The sequence below is a fragment of the Chelonia mydas genome, chromosome 14, assembly GCF_015237465.2.
Source record: "Chelonia mydas isolate rCheMyd1 chromosome 14, rCheMyd1.pri.v2, whole genome shotgun sequence".
Taxonomy (NCBI): Eukaryota; Metazoa; Chordata; order Testudines; family Cheloniidae; genus Chelonia; species Chelonia mydas.
In genome coordinates this window covers 3,352,741-3,369,139 of record NC_051254.2, presented here as the reverse complement: position 1 = coordinate 3,369,139, position 16,399 = coordinate 3,352,741, and the positions used below count along the sequence as shown (strand labels likewise).

Sequence of the window (16,399 nt, the reverse complement as noted above, 5' to 3'; positions counted from 1 at the left end):
AGTGGCTGTGTAGCAGCAGCAGGAAGATGATCATGGCAGAAGCAAAGCCCCCTTGTATAAATACTTGTGCACTGCTTCGGTAATTTGCAGACATGGCTAGAAACATCAGCCAGGGACGGGGGAGACTGCTGCACATTCATGGCTGTAACTTCAGTCTGATCCAGGCAGGAGCTGCTGCTCGGTGGAGAGAGCTCAGAGCTGAGGAGCTCCCTCGTGTATTGTCCTGCGAAACAGCCTTTCCAGTGTCTTGCAGCTGGGAAAGTGAAAGCAGCTCTCCGAGCCACTCACCCAGCCCGGGAGCTGCAGGAGAAAGCAGGAGAGGCTTGTTCAGCTTGCTGGGGCTTTTCTGCTGCCTGCATTGCACGTGTTTGTACAAAGCCCCTTCTCCATGCGGCCTCTCAGGCAGGTCAGTGTAATCATCCCCTTTGTACAGATGGGGAAACTGAGGCACTGGGTGAGGGAGTGACTCACCCAGAGCCAGGAATAGAACCCAGGAGTTCTGACTGCATCCAGTAGAGCAGGCTCTGTCCCTCAGTAGCCCTGCCCCCTAGAGGGGGGAAATATCTCCTGCCCCACGCCTGTTCCCGTCTGAGTGTCGTTTTTGCTATTTCAGTATTTATTCTCTCTGTCACCGTAGCCCCCAGATAGCCCAGCCGTGGAGCAGGACCCAGCGCGCTAGGCGCTGAACAAACACAGAACAAAGTCAGTCCCTGCCCCAAGGAGCAGACGAGAGGCACCCGATGGAGAAAGACAGACGGGGAGCACAAGGAAACAGTGTCGGTCAGCATGAGAGGCTGTGGTCTCCACACACCAGCTCCCCAGCTGTTACCCACTGTTCGTTCTAGGCATCATGGCAAAGGAGAGTTTTAAGGAGGGAGCTGAAGGCAGATAATGAGGTCAGTCTTGCAGGTGTTCGCAGGGAGCGTCTCCCAAGCACGAGGGGCAGCAGAGGAGAAAGCACAAAGGGGCTTGTTTGAAAGCGTATCAAGGGGCAACAGAGGCTAGCCTCAGGAGGCAATCAGAGATGGAGATCGACCTTGCGATGCTGAATGAGAGCTGCTCGGTCGGTGGGAATGGGCTGGGAAGAGCCTTGAAAGTGAAGACTTGGAGTTTGTTTGTTGCGCTAGAGCAGTGGTTCCCAACCAGGGATACGCGTACCCTGGACGTGCGCAGAGGTCTGCCGGGGGTCCGTCAACTCCTCTAGATAGTTGCCTAGTTTTACAACAGGCTACATAAAAAGCACCAGCGCAGTCAGTACAAACTAAAATTTCATACAGACACTGACTTGTTTATACTGGTCCATATACTACACACTGAAAGGCCAGGGCAGTGTTTGTATTCCACTGGATTTATTTGATCATTCTCTGGTAGAAAGGAGAAAGTCAGCGATTTGACAGTAACGGTGTGGCGGTGACACTTTTGTGTTTTTGTGTCTGATTTAGTAAGCAGGCAGTTTTGAAGTGAGGTGAAACTTGGCATCTGCTAGACAAATCAGACTCCTGAAAGGGGGACGGGAGTCTGGAAAGGTTGAGAGCCGCTGTGCTAGAGAAGGGCGAGCTGATGGAGGGGCTCCATGGTCCAAGCGCCAGGCCAGGGACGGGATCGCTGCAGCAGCCTTGTGAAGGGAGACGAGCCAGGAGATGGCACTTGTCGAGGCCAGAGGAAAGGAGGCTGTGGAGATTGAGAGGTTGCGAGCTGGCGAGGGCTCGAGTGCGCGGATGGACAGGGAAAGCTGTATCTCTGCAGAAAGAATCTGCAAGGTCTAGATGGAGACCCTCCCTCCCTCCACCAGTTTCTCAGCCATTAGCCCAATCTCCCCAGTGCGGATTCTCCAAACCCTCACCGACCCACGATGAACCCCTCCCCCGGCTTGCCCCTAGCCTGAGGGGAAGGGTCTGGCCTCACAGCTGGGAAAGGAGACAAGGATAGGAAAGGAGAGGGGAGGGTCCTCAACCCTCCCCAGCAAAGCTGTGCGCCCCTAGGGAATATGCTAGTTCCCAGCTCCCAGCCCCCTGGGCCTTAGCTAGTGTCATAGGTAGTGCCGTGCAGGGTAGGTGGCAGCCAGGACTCCTGGGTTCTACACCCAGCTATGCCTCTCACTCTCTGGCCTCGGACATGTCATTTCCCCTCCTTGTGCCTCACTTTCTCGCTCTGTAAAGGGGGGATGATGCTGAGGTTGTGAGGCCGAATTCCGGCTCCAATGCCAGGCGCCCTAGAAACCCAACGGCACTTTGGGGCGACTGAGCAGACATGCGAGTGTGCTGCTGGGTACATGGAACACCCCTGCATTGCAGCCAGCTCTGGGGTGGAACGAGGCGCACAGCAACTCAACCCAACAGTCTGAGGGCAGGAAGTGAAAAGTCCTTTTCCGATGGAGGTTGCCGGGGAAGTTAGTTAGTAGCATGTAATGTCCAGAGAGAGATTTGGACAGGATCCCTCCTTTTGGTAGATGTGCTCGGGGATCTTTGATTCCTTCAAGAGCCAGAGCCTCAATTTTCCATCAAATCCAGACGCTGCTTGGGAAACCAACCAAGTGATTTTATAGGAAATAAAACTCTCTGCCCAGAAGCCAGGTCGCCTGCTGTCCCACAAACGCCGGGTGATCTAAGCCATGCAGCCCTGCCTGCAGCCCTGCCCGCATCCGTCTGAGCCTGACACCAGCTTTGCAAATGGCCACCGTTTTCTGCTGAAATAGACACCTTTAACAAAGCTGCACATTAATCCTCGGTCACTACCACAGGACACTCTGGTGCCACTCAAATCCCCACAGCGCCTCCTACCGTCTTGTCCGGCTGGGGCTCTGCGTAGGAACAGCTGCTGCCTCTTTCTGCGTCTGAAACCGCCTGGTACATCTGGATTCCAGCTGGGCTGTGTTCTTCCAAGCTACTGATTAAATCCTGGTGATGATTTGTAGCATCTTTCCATTCTGTTTCCCCACGTTGCACGGACGCTGGCTGGTGGGGCTCAAAGAAAGGGTGTTAAGTGGTGAATGTGACGTGCACAACGCTCACGTTTACATCTCACGATAAAAGTCTGTCACGGTGCTGGGCCGAGAACTGGGAATGAAACTTAAGAGGCGAGTCCTCCGAGAGAGAGACAGACACACACTGTCCCCATTATCCACACATGCTGTCCCCCTACTCTCACTCTCCCAAGATGTGTCTACACTGTAAGCTTACTCCAGACTCTTACTCCTTTTTTCAGCCCTAAATTGCGTCTACACTGGAAGATGCTTTGTGAGTTTTACACATTTTTTTAGCCCAACCCCCTGTTCGTCCCCAACAGTCCCCACATAAACCTTCCCCAGCGGTCTTAACCTAGAAGGACCTCAGCTGGGCGAGCAAGCACAGGTTCAAAGCACGCCAAACAACAGGTGTCTCTCTTTAAAGGTGCGTCTACACTGCACCAATCTTGCCGCGGCGTGTGGCATGCACCCGCTGCACCTTCCCCAGCACGGACATCAATAGCTGTGCAGATGGTGAGGCACGGCGTAGGCGAGTGAAGACAAGCCTGAACCCTGCGCGTGTGTCCCCTACACGACTAAGCGGTGCCTCCCCTATGGACACTGCTGGTTTCAGCAGTATAGTCTCCCTCTGCCTCCCCGCAGCCGGAGCCTTCGCCGCGGGGAGTTGCTCCCCACCGCAGCGTGGACCCAGCCTGCTGTGCACGCCTCCTACGCGCCGTCACCAGCAGACGCGGCCTGGGTTGCCGCGAGGGTGTAGACACCACGCCCGGGCACTTCCCGCAAAGCCGCGCTTCGTGCCCCGCGCCATGCCTGCTGGGTAGACACAGTTCACACGCCCAGCTCCCCTGTGGCAGAGCTGCATGGCACACACACGCGTGCATGCACGCGCACACACACGTGTGCACGCACACACAGGCACGTGCACACACCCCTATACCTGCCGCCAGAGGGCGAATGAGCGAAGCAGAGCCCAGCCCAGCTGCTTGTGTGCTACTGTGTCAACAGGAGCCTGCTGCGCTGCGGTTGTTGTGTACAGTTTAAAGATCTCCAGGGGAGCCGGCGAGATCCCGCAGGCAGCAAAAGCAGCTGGGCAGAGCTGGGCTGGCCCTCCTGAGCACAGCCCGGTCAGCTGGCGTGAGAGGCAGCCGGGGCCAGAGCTCCCCGAAGGGAGCAGGAATGCTGCACCCCAGACCTTTGTGGCTCTGTAGCCTCCTGGGGGGCCGAGAGGACAAAAGGCCCTGAGCCCGTGGATGGGAAAGGGGCAGGCAGGGCTGGCGTCGTCCCCGCAGCCCGCCTCCCCCTTTTGTCTCTGGGAGGATTAGCCTAAGTCTCAGGTTGTTTAGGAAACAGCGGATGCAAGTGACAGGTCTGTGGAGGGGGGAGTGGCGCGTGCAGGGTCCTGAGAGCCATGCCTGTGGCAGCTGCTGCTGGCCCTCCCCTCTAGACCCTCTGTGCACCTGCCAGGATCATGAAGGAGGTGAAGGAGTCCAGAGACCAGCAACTCACGGTAAGTTGTTCTTTGCTGTCACTTGATTCGTGCTCAGCGTGGGAGGGGGGACTGGCTGCCAACTGTGCCCAGTGATGTCTGGCGGGCACACATCGGGAGCCCAGGGAAAGTGGGGAATTCCCTTCGTGCTGCTAGCTCGTACGTGCTGGTTAATGATGCTCGCATCCTGTCTGGCAGAGTGAAAGGGGCTGGGTGGCTGGTCAGAACAGGAGCAAAAGCTGGAGTTTGGATGTTGGCTTCAGCGCCTGGGAGGCTGGCGCTAGTCACTTGTCTTCCCTTGCCCCCTGCTCAGTCCAGAAATGCCCCGGATCCATTGGGTCAAGTCACTGTAAGTGTCTCTAGCTGCATTCATAGGTAAGGACTGGGCTGCAGCCGGCCCTCTGTCCCCACGCTCGTTCCTAGCTGGGCAGGTTCTCTGGGAACCTGGAGTAATAGTGCCTTTGTTGATTGAAACGTTACCAGTGTTGTGCACAGTGACTACCTGTGTGTGAGCTGGGGAAAGAGTGTGTGTGTGTGTGTGTGTAACCCTCTGGAGCTCTTACACACCTGGAATAAAGCCGCACAGTGTGGTCAGGAGGTGCTACAGACCTCCACTGTGTAAGTGTGGTGTTGTGCATGTATATGCAAAATAACGTGTGTATGTGGCTAATATAGTTTGTGTCTGTACTATACTAATATAGATTAGTTTGTGAGTGTATTAAAGTACTTGCTATAGCCTCCTAGGGACTGGATTTTGCAGCCTTTGTCCTCCCACAGTTTGCTGTCATGAATTGCAGCAGCATTACACACACGCAAACCAAATGATGATGCCAATATTTTTAAAGGAACTGTTTACTGGAGAGCAGTAAAACTGTCGTCTAAAAAATCCCAGCGCCTCTCCAGATTTCCTGTTTTACTTTCAGAACAGAAGGAGAAAGATACTGCAGATCAAGGAATGTAAGAGGAACAATAAGAGCCCAGTCCCAGATGATACAGGGTGTTCTCAACTTCCTTTGGGGCTTCTTGTGGGATCTGAGGCTAAGCCGTGCACACTGTAAAGTGTGCATTGGATGCTGTATCGTGTGTGTGTGTGTGAGCAGCAAATGCTGGGTGTGCAGTGTGTAGGTGTGCAGTGTGTAGGCGCGCATGCCGTGGAGTGTAATCTCCCATAGTGTATAATGGTATGGCTGGACTTTTATCTCAGTGCTCTTATGACCGGCCCCAGCCCTGTCTTGGTTTATATGTTGCCACCAGCCCCTCTGTGGGGAGAGGCAGCGTCCGCTGTACGGTTAAGTTGGAGTGTCTCTGAGTAAGCGTGTCAGGGTCAATAACCCACAGGTCCATTTGCACTGCGGGGTTGTGGTGCTGCCCAATAGCAGGGCTCAGGTGACGCTCCCCACACAATTCCCACGTGTGCCGATGTGCGTTAGTGCCTGGAAAGGTGCTATTTTTTGATCTGTTCATGCAAGAGATTCTGGTCAGCGACGTGGCCCACCGATCGTGTTCTCACATTGATGCTTCATTAACAATAGACAATTTTTAAGTACCCAACTCAACTTGGCCTTTGCTAGGAAGCCAGGCCTGGTGGGGGGGGTGACACTCACGTCTGCAGTATTTGCCACAAATGAGTCCAAAGACCTCGGTTTTTGGCTCTAGCTACTCAAGCTTCCACTGCGGGTTGGGTTCTGCCAGTTTTACAGTGGGGAGCCTATCGAGTGGTTTGGGATGAGAGATCAGTAGAAGTTGGGGTTGGAGACTGCCAAATTGCAGAGGAGTCTGGGAAACTGTAGTTGCTCGTGCGAGAGAGTTCAAGGTAAGTTGGAAGCAGAGCGCTCTGGGAAGGTACAAGTTAGCAAGGCCGGGCCCCAGGGTTGGGTTCCTGGTTTGTGAGTTCTTCAAGCGGGGCTTCTAATGCGGGTGGTTGAGAATCATGAATGTTTTATTGAAATGCTTCAGTGCTGGCAGTATGGGAAGGATGCTGGTGCAGATGTTCACATAAATAAAGTGGAAAGAGACAATGCAGCAGTGGTTGAGGCAGAATGAGGGTAAAGGACAGGTTCATATTAATTGGTAATATCATGAAGTAGAAAAGGAGCAGTTTTGCTAAATTGCAAGTGAGCGCCAATTAACATCCAAAGGATCCGGTGAGGCTCTGGGATTATAAGACTGTACTTCACGCTGTTGTCAGTGAACTGACCCCATTGATGGACTATTTCATCGCTGAGGGGACGTATAACTGTAGAATTATGTACATGGAAATCGCATGCCTGTTTGCTTCGTGGATCATTTTTTAAAATAAATTTGGTTGGCTCATTCCTGGTGGTTCTCTACGACCTAAATGTTCTGTGACCGCCCTAGAGGCTCAGACTTGAAAGCTAAATTGGGTTTTATTGCATCTTTAGCTTTAACAACTTAATATTAATTGGGAACGTTTCAACACAAAGGATACAAAAGGTTACAAATCCGGGTGTGTTGCCACTGGGTGATGAAGATCTTGGCACGGTGTCCTGGCATACAGACAGCACCTGGCAGACAGCGGGCATTTCCAGGGCTCAGATACCCACTACTACTTGAATTGACCCCCTCCCAAATATAGGGCTTCTCCTCTCCTCAGCGCCCATGCCTCACCCCCGTTAGCACCAGTGATGAGTGGGGGCCCAGAACTGAGCCCTATGTCTCATGCCACTTGGCTTTGGACTTTCTGGGTGGGACTCAGCCTCTTCCCAAGCTCCTGGTCCCTTTGTAGGGAATGTGACCATTTCAGAGACTCTCTCCAGACAGGCAGGGGACCCGCTCAGCAGTGAAACACACACGGGGTAAATGAAGCAAAAGAGGGAATCGATGCCACAGTGTCTGGGGAGCTGGTCGGGACATGGCTGCACCAGGAATCACTAGCCGTCAGCACCTTTGCTCTCACAGACCAAACCTTTTTGCAAATCCCAAGCACACCTTGGGCTGACGGATCAAACAGCTAGCGGGGAACTGGCCAGGCAGTGAAGAGCGCAGGGTTAGAGGGAGGGAAAAGCCCCTCTGTGGACAGACTGGCTGAAGCTGTCCCTTTAAACTTGGCGACAGGGCTGGTGTGAGGAGCCGGAGTCACCGATCTGCTCCCAGCGGTGTTTTCTTTCTTCCAGGAAAAAGCTGTAATTGCTGTGTGCGTGGCCATCGGGGAGGGCGCACCAGGGCCTCTGCACTGCCTCGCTAGAGAGGCGATGCCTCAGGTGAGGCGTGGGGTGGGGAATGGACATCGGCAGCAAAGGTACTGTGCCAGATGGGCGGCTCGCACTCAGCCGGCTTCCTAAGTGCTAGGAACTTTCGGAGACGCTCTGTGCCAGGCCGGCACCATGGCTCATGTGCAGGTGCCGATTCCCCGTCTCTTCTGCCTTCCCTCCACCGGCTCCGTTCGCCGCCCACGTCTCTCACCCACTCTTCACTCTCTTCCAGGTGGCCCTTCGGATCCGGCCGATCAGCATGGTGGAGCTGGAGGAAGGAGCTACTCTCATAGCTCATAAAGTGGATGAACAGGTACGGCAAGAGCATTCCGGGCAGGTGGGCGAGCGGGGGGCTTGCTGGCATCGTGTGTTGGGGACATTGCCCTGGCAGATCCAAGTTCAAATCCTGCCTCAGGTCTGAGTAAGTGGCTGTGATTTTGGTGCATTTTGTCAAAGCCCCCGGTGTCCAGTCTAAAGAGAAATGAACCTAGAAGGTGGTCTGGCTGGGGGGCTGCGGGTCAGGATTCAGGGGCATTGGCAGAGCTGTGTGTGGAGAGCACAGGGCTGGGCTAGCAAGGAGGGGCCTGCAAGCTAAGAATGAGGTGCATTGGCAGAGCAGCATACGGAGGAAGCTCGCGCTGCCCTTTCCCGCATTAGGTGTGACTGGAAGATACTTGGCAGTGTCTCGCTTGAAATCCTCTTGCTAAGGGTTGTGATGGGAGACGGGGATGTAACAAGCAAAATCTTCCAGGAGCTCTTTCTCTCGATGCCCTTTAAAAAGCAAAGAGCAAGGTGTTTTCATGACGTTACACTTGGTTTCCTTTGTTACTAGTTTTGCATTGAATCGCCTGCTTCCCAAGGTGCTAGGGAAGTGCAGGTAGGCGATGCCTGCTGGGCCCATGTGCCCACAAAGAGCGCTCCTGCTGGGCATCTGAATACGGCTGCCCTGCCCAGCGCTCCAGCAGCCCCCCACCCTCCAAGGGGCCACTGGCCTTAATTAGGGGTCATTCTGACTTTCCTTTAAATCCAAACCAGCCAGTAAAACCTCCTCCCTTGGGACTGCCCAAGAAGAAGCGTTTTTAAATGCACACTGGGGACCCTCGCCCCTGGACGTGGCAAATGGCCTTGGAGCGCTACAATTCCTGTTCCTGGTTGTCAGTTGCAGCCTCTCTCAATTCCCGCCCGTGCTCTCCGCAGCTCTCTGAGCAGGAGCGTGGGTGGAAGGGCGGCCGCTTGGATGAGGCACTGGGCTGGGATTCTGGAGATGGGAGCCTGATTCACTACATCTCTCTGGGCCCCAATTCCCAATCTGCGAAAGTGGGGCCGTTATCTTGGGCGCACCATAGTCTGGTTAGTGCGTGAGCTCTTCAGGGCCTGGCCTGTCTCTCACTGTGTTCGTGCCACGCCCAGCACCGCAGGTTGCGGGGGTCCCGCCATGTGGGAATGCAGGATGCAAAAGATAAAGGAAAATGTCCCGTGCTAGGTTCAGTGAGGATTCTTTCAAACGTGGCCAGTCACTCGCCCGGATCAGTCACACTTCAGATCAGCCTCCTGCCCCCAGAAGCTACTGGGCCAAAAACTAAACACTGAAAGGGAGGGAAAACAAAACCCAACCCCAGAATCAATCCCTACCTTCCCTGTGTGACGGGCATGGCGGGGAGCCAGCTGAGAAAAGGTTTACAGCTGTGTCATCCTTTCCCCCTTCTTAAGCCTTGCGCGTCCTTAGGAGGTAGCTCTGGGTAGCCCACCCATTGCTCTCAGGAGACCAAGTATTCTCTGGTTTGTTGTTGTAGGGTTCATCATAAACACTAGGTTGCCCCTGCTGGTTTGTTGTAGGTCGCGTGTGAGCCCCAGGCCTGCCCGTGCTGGTTTGTTAATGGAGGGTTGCTCATGGCACTGAAGCAGCTCTTTAGTGTAAGAAACCCTTGGAACAAACTCCACGGATCTGGCCCTTGGCTGAGGGTCTGGGCCTGTCAACCTTTCCCATGTCCCCTGGTGCTGTCTGATCCTGGCTGCCTTTGGCTTCCCCTTGCCCCATTCCATTATCGATCCAGCTCTATTAACAGCTGCTAAGCACAGGGGCCGGGTTATCGCTCGCCAGCCCCAGTGCGGCCTCACGTCAGGAGGAAATTAAGCTGTGTTTATTAGCAGGATATTTTTACTCCCCTCGAGCAATTACGGGAAGAGCAGGCGGCCGTGAGCTCAGGGCTGTCTCTGCCATCTGTGTTTACCTGGGCTGAGCGCGGCATTAGGGGTCTCTCCAGGCAGATGGTAACTGGCTGGGCTGGAAGCAGAGCTGCTTCTAGGCAGCTGGGCCCAGGGTCACCAGGTGGGGAGCAGGGCAGACCAGGCCCCCTTCGAGGTGCAGCCGGATTGCGGGAGAGGGGGAGAGCTGTCTGTTAGAGCCAGGAGGGGACAATGGAAGTTCTGTTTCACAAAGGATTTGGGGTTTCGACATCTGCCTTTGCTCTGTATTGGAGCAAAGCCCCGAAAATTCCCAGAGCCTCTGTGAAGGGAAATTCCTTTGGGGGCAATTGAAACGTTTGGGTTTGACAAAATAGCAGCGGTTTGTTTGGCTTTTGGCTTCGCTTCAAAAGCGCACCGTTGTATTCCCTTCTGCAACCCGTTTCTGAAGGAAAAGGTCTTTTCAGCATGAAATGCTTTGTTCCAAAAAGGCTGCAACGGGACATTTCAGAACTCCCCCCACCCACCCACCCACCCTCCCATCTGACGCAAAATGAAATTCCAGCAAAATCAACCTGAGGACCCAAGCGCGATGGAACATGGCTCCATTGGCATTTCCCCTCCAGCTCTGTGGTCTAGGTGCGTTTCCAGTGCCTGAGTGAGGGCCTGGCTGATGCCCAGACTGTGGGGACAGGGAAGGGGCGGTTACACAGCTTGCAGGGTAGGTTGGCAGGCTCCAGACGAGCAGGTTTTGGAGGTAATGCCCCACTGAGACGCAAGGGCCGTCCCCACTCTAAGCGACTGCCTTAGGCTCCCTGCAGACGTCACTGCATCCATTACACCCTGGTCATGTTTTCACAGGGCAAGACACTTCCTGTGGTCCCGCTGTATCTGGCAGCTGGCGCCCTCAGCCTTACCCAGGCCCTGGGTGTCAGATGAGAATGGGGCGGAAGGCGGGTGCCTTGGGGCTGTGCTGGGAGGAGCGTGTTCCCTGTCGCACTCTCATGCCATCCCTAGGCCCATCTTCCCCTCTAGGCTTTCTGCCTTTCTTTTCCCCTTCCTTCATTCCCTTCTTCGCAGCAGTGGGAGGTAGGAATGTCCCCCAAGGCTTCTCCTCCCCCAGCTCCCAGGGCACGGCAGGATGACTCCCTATTGCCCAAGCCCTCCGGCTCTCACGTATGGAATCCTCCGGACAGTGTCCGGTCTGTTCACACACGCACGGCGCACCGGGCAGGACGGGGGTGGGGTCTGTCCTAGACAGCTCCAGAGCTGGAGGAGTGGCGAGTTGTCCAGGCCTGGAACAGCAGGGGCTGTTGCAAGTGAGAAAAGAGGTGACCTGGCATGTTAGGGCCCCACATCCCGGGGTGTTGGCAGAGCTAAGCTGGGGGAGCCCAGGCCTGGGATAGGAGGGGCTGCGGCGGGTCTGGGATCAAGGTGCCAGCACAACTGAGTTCACTAGCGAGGAGGAAAAAGTGCCCCGCACTGACCTCCAAGGAGTGCCCGCCCCTTGCTTCGCTGGGACGCCAAATCCACAGCCTCCCCTTCTGGGCCTCTTTGGGTGATTTTCTTCCCCTGGTAAAACCGAGAACAAAGTCCAGGCCGAGGGAAGCAGCCATCCTATGCCCGTGGCTCTGCCCGCGCCATGCAGGGGATCAGGGTGGTGGTGTTGGGCACTCGTGTGTGTGTGTGTATGTGTGTGTGTGTGTATGGGGCTGGGAGGTCAGATGCAAGCCGCTTCTCTGGGTTGCCTTGGATAGCAGGTGCACCCTCCCCTGGGTGCACAGGGGCCGGCGTGGGCCCCGCTCCGGCCAGGGGACAATGCTATCTCAGACGTGCACTGGCATGGTTTATCGGAGCACCTAGTCGCCGTGGCAACGAGTGTGCGCAGGCGGGGGGGGGGGGGGGGGGGCGCGGGGGTCAACGCTGGCTCCAAGCAATAAAACTGGAGACAAACCCAGCTGCCACGTCAGGGCCTGGGGGCGGGGCGGGCGGGGGGAACAGGGATGCCAGGGACTGGGGGTGTGGACAGGATCTCTCCTGATCCCAGCACGGGGGCTACGGGGGCTTCCTTGCAGCCTGTCTGATCCTGCCCCCGCCGTCCCCATGGTGTCAGGGATCTCTCCTGCCCAGCTCTGCCCTTGCTAGTTCCTGCGTGAGCCCATTCTGTTGGGGAGCCAGTGTGCGGGGCCCTGTCGCTGCCCTGTGCTGGAGGGCAGGGGGCGGGTAGCAGGACTTCTTTCTGATCTTCGTATTTATAATGCAAACATAGATTTTATCTAACAAAAACCAGTGCCAGCCGCCCTGGGAGACCCTACAATAACAAACCAGCATGTGTAGCCCTGCCCTTATGGCGACCCTTCAATAACAAACCAGTGTGCATAGCTCTTCCCTTAGGGGAGACCCTACAATAACAAACCGGCATGTGTAGCCCTACCTTTATGGGAGACCCTACAATACCAAAGCAGAGCGGGATGCTACGGGAGCCCTAGAAGTACTTGCGATAGAAGGAATGCCGGGGGAGTGGGGTGGGGTGGGGAGTGACGTTAACCCCTGTCTGGCGACCTGGCACCCAGTAAGTGGCTCAGGCACAGGGGATGCACACAGCCCGGGGCGGGAGGCATTCTGTTTCTCACCTAGGAGATGCTGGCAAGGATGGAAGTAGGGCAGGTGGGGTGGAGTGACGCCACCCCGCTCCCCCCAGGGTAGGGTTACACACAGACACCAGCCTGCCAGCCCGGCACTCGGGAAAGGTCAAAATCTGCATTGAAATGGGAGACAGGGAGAAGACAGTGGGAGGGGGGGAGGGGGCAGCGCTGCGCTGGCTGTGTCCCGTCCCCCCCTTCGTATCCTCACTGCGGGGAAGGGGCTGGAAGAAGTGTCTGTGGAAGGGCCGAGGACTGGTGGGGAGGGAGCAGCTATGGGCCAGGAGGTCTGGTGGATCCAGCCCTTCCCTCCCTGGTGTGCCATGGCCAAGGGGGAGAGTCAGGGAGAGCACCCCCGGCCAGGGTGAACAGCCCCCCACCCTGACTCCCTGGTGGGGGCAGCGAGAGTGCCCCCTGCTGGTTGCTGCCAGAGTGTGTGGGGAGCCCCCGCTGGGCCCCCGTGGGGCAGCGCTCCCTGCTTGTCCCCCCTGTGGAGGGCACCTTGCTGGCGCTGCCCCACCCTCGGTCTGCGTGGCACAGAGTCGCTTTTGTGTGTCGCTGGCCCACAGAGGACTGTGATCAAAGGCCCGGATCGGCGCTGGGGAGGACAGTTGGATTCTCTTGGCACCACGCACAAAGCGCTCGTTAAGGGCCGGCCCTGGCCCCGGGAACAATGCACAACGGGAGAGCAGCCTCTCCCTGCAGCTCGTCCCTCCTGTGCCGCTGTCCCTCGGCTGGCCTGCAAAGCCACCTGGGCAGTACTGGCTCACCCAGGCCTGGCAGCCAGCCCGGGGCGAACGTCCTCACGGCAGCCCGTGCACCGCACGCTCTGCCCTGTCCCTCAGCCTCCTGCATTTCCCACCGCTGTCCCCGCAGGAGCCAGTCCGTGGGCGTCAGCCGGGGCAGCTCCCTCGGCCTGCTGGAGACCCCAGCTGGGAATCTGGCCCAAAGTGTTTTATCCTGGGTTGTACTGGTCACCCACGCCCCCAGCCCCAAGCACATGTACTGTCTCCCCGCAGCTTGTGAGCTTGACGGGCCATCCCCCACATCTGAGGGGGAACGTACTCGCAAGTCCCCTGTATCTTCTGCTGCCATCTCTTGGTTGCCTTGGCAATGGTCTTAGCACGGATACAGCAAGCCCTTTGTAAGAATGAGCCGGGTCTTGTTAGTGCCTGGGACTCCCCGAACGTGCTGTATGTATGTGCTTACTTTAGGGTTGTTAACCTCTGGACCTTGCTGCAGCAGGATATCGTGAAAGCTGAGGGAGGCCCTAGTGGCTAGAGCACTGAACTGGGTTCTAATCCCGCTTTGACCACCCGCCCGCTGGGTGACCTTGGGCACGTCACTGCATCTCTTTGTGCCCCAGATTCCATCTGTAAAATGGCCTGAAATATCGGCCTCCTTTGTAAGGTGCCCTGAGATTAACTGATGACAAGCATGAGAAGAGCTAGGGGTTGTGCTTTTCTGTGACTAGCCCTGGCATATGCCAGGACACTGGTGAGGATGCTAGTGACAGCTTGAGGGCACCATCAGATCAGCTGCTGGGGTTCCAGCGCTGTCCCCGTCCCCTGTGCAGCACTGCAGAGCTGGGTGTGTTTTCTGGGGGCTTAGGGCTTCCTCTGAAATATCCTGCACCAACACTGGGGAGATCTGCCCGCGGCCTGGGATGGCCAGGGGGTGGGATGCCAGGCTGGTGGTCCGTTGGCCAGGCCCCTTCCCTGCTGTGCACAGGTGCCTCGCCTGGCCGGGTTGGTGGCTGCTGATCATATTACACTGAGCCCTGGCCAAGAGGCTCTGAGGACGGTTTTGTTCTCTCCTTGCTCTGAAACCCAACCTGAGCCTTGTTCCCACCAGTTCAAAGAGGAACCTGATGCCAGGCAGCAGCATGCGGGGCCAGGGGGCTGTTTGGGCCAAACACGGCAGCGCTGGGGGGTGCAGCTGCAATTCCAGTGGAGCTAGATTGACCAGATGTCCCGATTTTATAGGGACAGTCCTGATATTCAGGGCTTTTTCTTATATAGGCACCTATTACCCCCCACCCCCGTCCCGATTTTTCACATATGCTGTCTGGTTACCCTAAGTGGAACCGTCCCCTGAGCTGGACCTGGGGTGATAGCCACTGGGCTTGGAGGGCTTGCCTGGCCCTGGGCCTCCAGCATTTCCCAGCTGCCACTGTGGTGGTGCATGCAAATGGAGTGGATTCCTAGAGCCATCCTACTCCAGGGATCCCTGGATCCCCACATCCCCCTGCATTTCCTCCTTATTTCAGTGCTCTGGCTGGTCTGCCTCACTGGGCTCCCCACAATGGACCAGGCACAGCCGGGCCCCCGAGGCCACCCCCTCCAGAGCCAGCCTCCGCCTTCCCAGCCTGGCTGAAGAACAGCTTATCTTGTCCCATGGGGCCTCAACAAACAGCCAGGTGCCTTGTGAATGGGGAGGGATGTCCCAGCAGCGAGTATGGGCCTGTCCTCTCCGCTGCAGCGCTGGGCCGCACCCAGGAGCAGGAGCCGGGGCCAGCAGTGCTCACAGAGGACAAAGGAAGATAAATGTTTCCCTGGCGGGGGCCTGGGGCTGAGTGGGTGAAGAACACTGGGTAACGCACAGAGCCTGCAGCCCCTGGCACTTGCTTCGGGGAGCAGCTGCCCTGGTCTCTCTGGATTCTCGTGCTGGATCAGGGATCCCAGCTCTGCCCCCTCTCACCCCTCCAGCTCACACACCTTGCTGGTGCCGCTCAGTCCTGACCTTGCACTCTCCAGCCCCAGCTCTGCTGGGGACCCGCAGCCCCCCGCAATCCCCACCCTTATTCTCCTCTGCATGCTGCCATCTGGAAAGCGGAGCTGCTGCTCCGGGGCCCTGACTCGGTTCCACCACCCAGCTGTAGCCGTGTCTCCCCAGCTGACACCTGAGACCCAGCTAGTCTTTAAATAAAGGCCACTCTGGCAAACCTAATCTCCTGAGCTCCCCTGAGAGAGCAGCTGTGACATTAGCCTGTGGGCCCAGTTCCCGAGTGACCCCAGCTTTCAAAAGGGCCATTCGGGAGCAGGGAGGTCACTGGCTAGCATTCCCTGGGGCATGCGGAGACCGTCTCCTTCTGGATCTACCTTCTCCATTTGTCTCTGCCCGGGGGAGAGGCCAAAGCAGAGGTCGGTCCCTGCTAGACAATCTGTGCCCCGTACAAGCCGGCAGAGATCTCCCTGCCCCATCTCGCTGCTCATTGCTCCCTGGCGTGCAGCTGAGCTCCAGTTTAGCACGGTCTAATTGCCAGCCAAGCCCCCAGGGGCCAGCCTGTCTCACATCTCAGAATCAGGTCAGTTATTAAAAGGCTGCAAACCCTGAGCCCCCAGGGAAGGATAGCAGCAAACAAGGAGACTGAGAGAGGGAAGGGCAGGAGCCATGCCAGGGCCGGGGGCAAGACAGAGCCAGGAGCTGTACCAGCATGGGGGGGGCACGATGGAGCTGGGAGTTGTGCTAGGTTGGGGGTGGGGGGGTGATGGAGCAGTGAACCATGCCAGGGCAGGAGGGGGCGTGATGGAGCTGGAAGCCATGCCTGGGGGGCTGTGTGTGGGGGGGGTTGATGGAGCCATGCCAGGGCAGAGGGCGTGATGGAGCCGGCTGTCACGTGGCGCTCCCCTGATGTCAGCAGTGACGCTGGTGGGGGAATGTTCAGCAGAACAGATCCCTCTCGGAAAACGCCTTTTTGACTAAAACCAATTTTTTTTATTTTTTTTATTTTTTTTTTGCAAACTCGTGTCTGTTTTGACAAAAAATACATTTTGGAAAATGGTGGGGAGAAGCTGTGACCAAAGCAGCCCGTCCTGCTTTGCCAGGGCTGGAACCAGAGGTTCCATGGTTTGTTTTCAAAAGGCTGTTTCATTTAGAAAGTGGCTGTGTTTTATATATAAACCAAATT

The 16,399-nt window shown here is 56.6% G+C and overlaps 1 protein-coding gene across 1 annotated transcript in view; it reads left to right on the top strand.

Annotated features, from left to right (window-relative positions):
* The first annotated feature begins 3,976 nt into the window (after positions 1–3,976).
* Positions 3,977–16,399, top strand: part of KIF19 (kinesin family member 19) — a 30,717-nt gene continuing 18,294 nt past the window's right edge. Inside the window, exons 1-2 of the mRNA XM_037914170.2 lie at positions 3,977–4,472; positions 7,896–7,976. Coding sequence (XP_037770098.2) covers positions 4,434–4,472; positions 7,896–7,976 — 120 coding nt within the window. The 5' untranslated portion in view covers positions 3,977–4,433. The remainder of the gene's footprint in view (positions 4,473–7,895; positions 7,977–16,399) is intronic.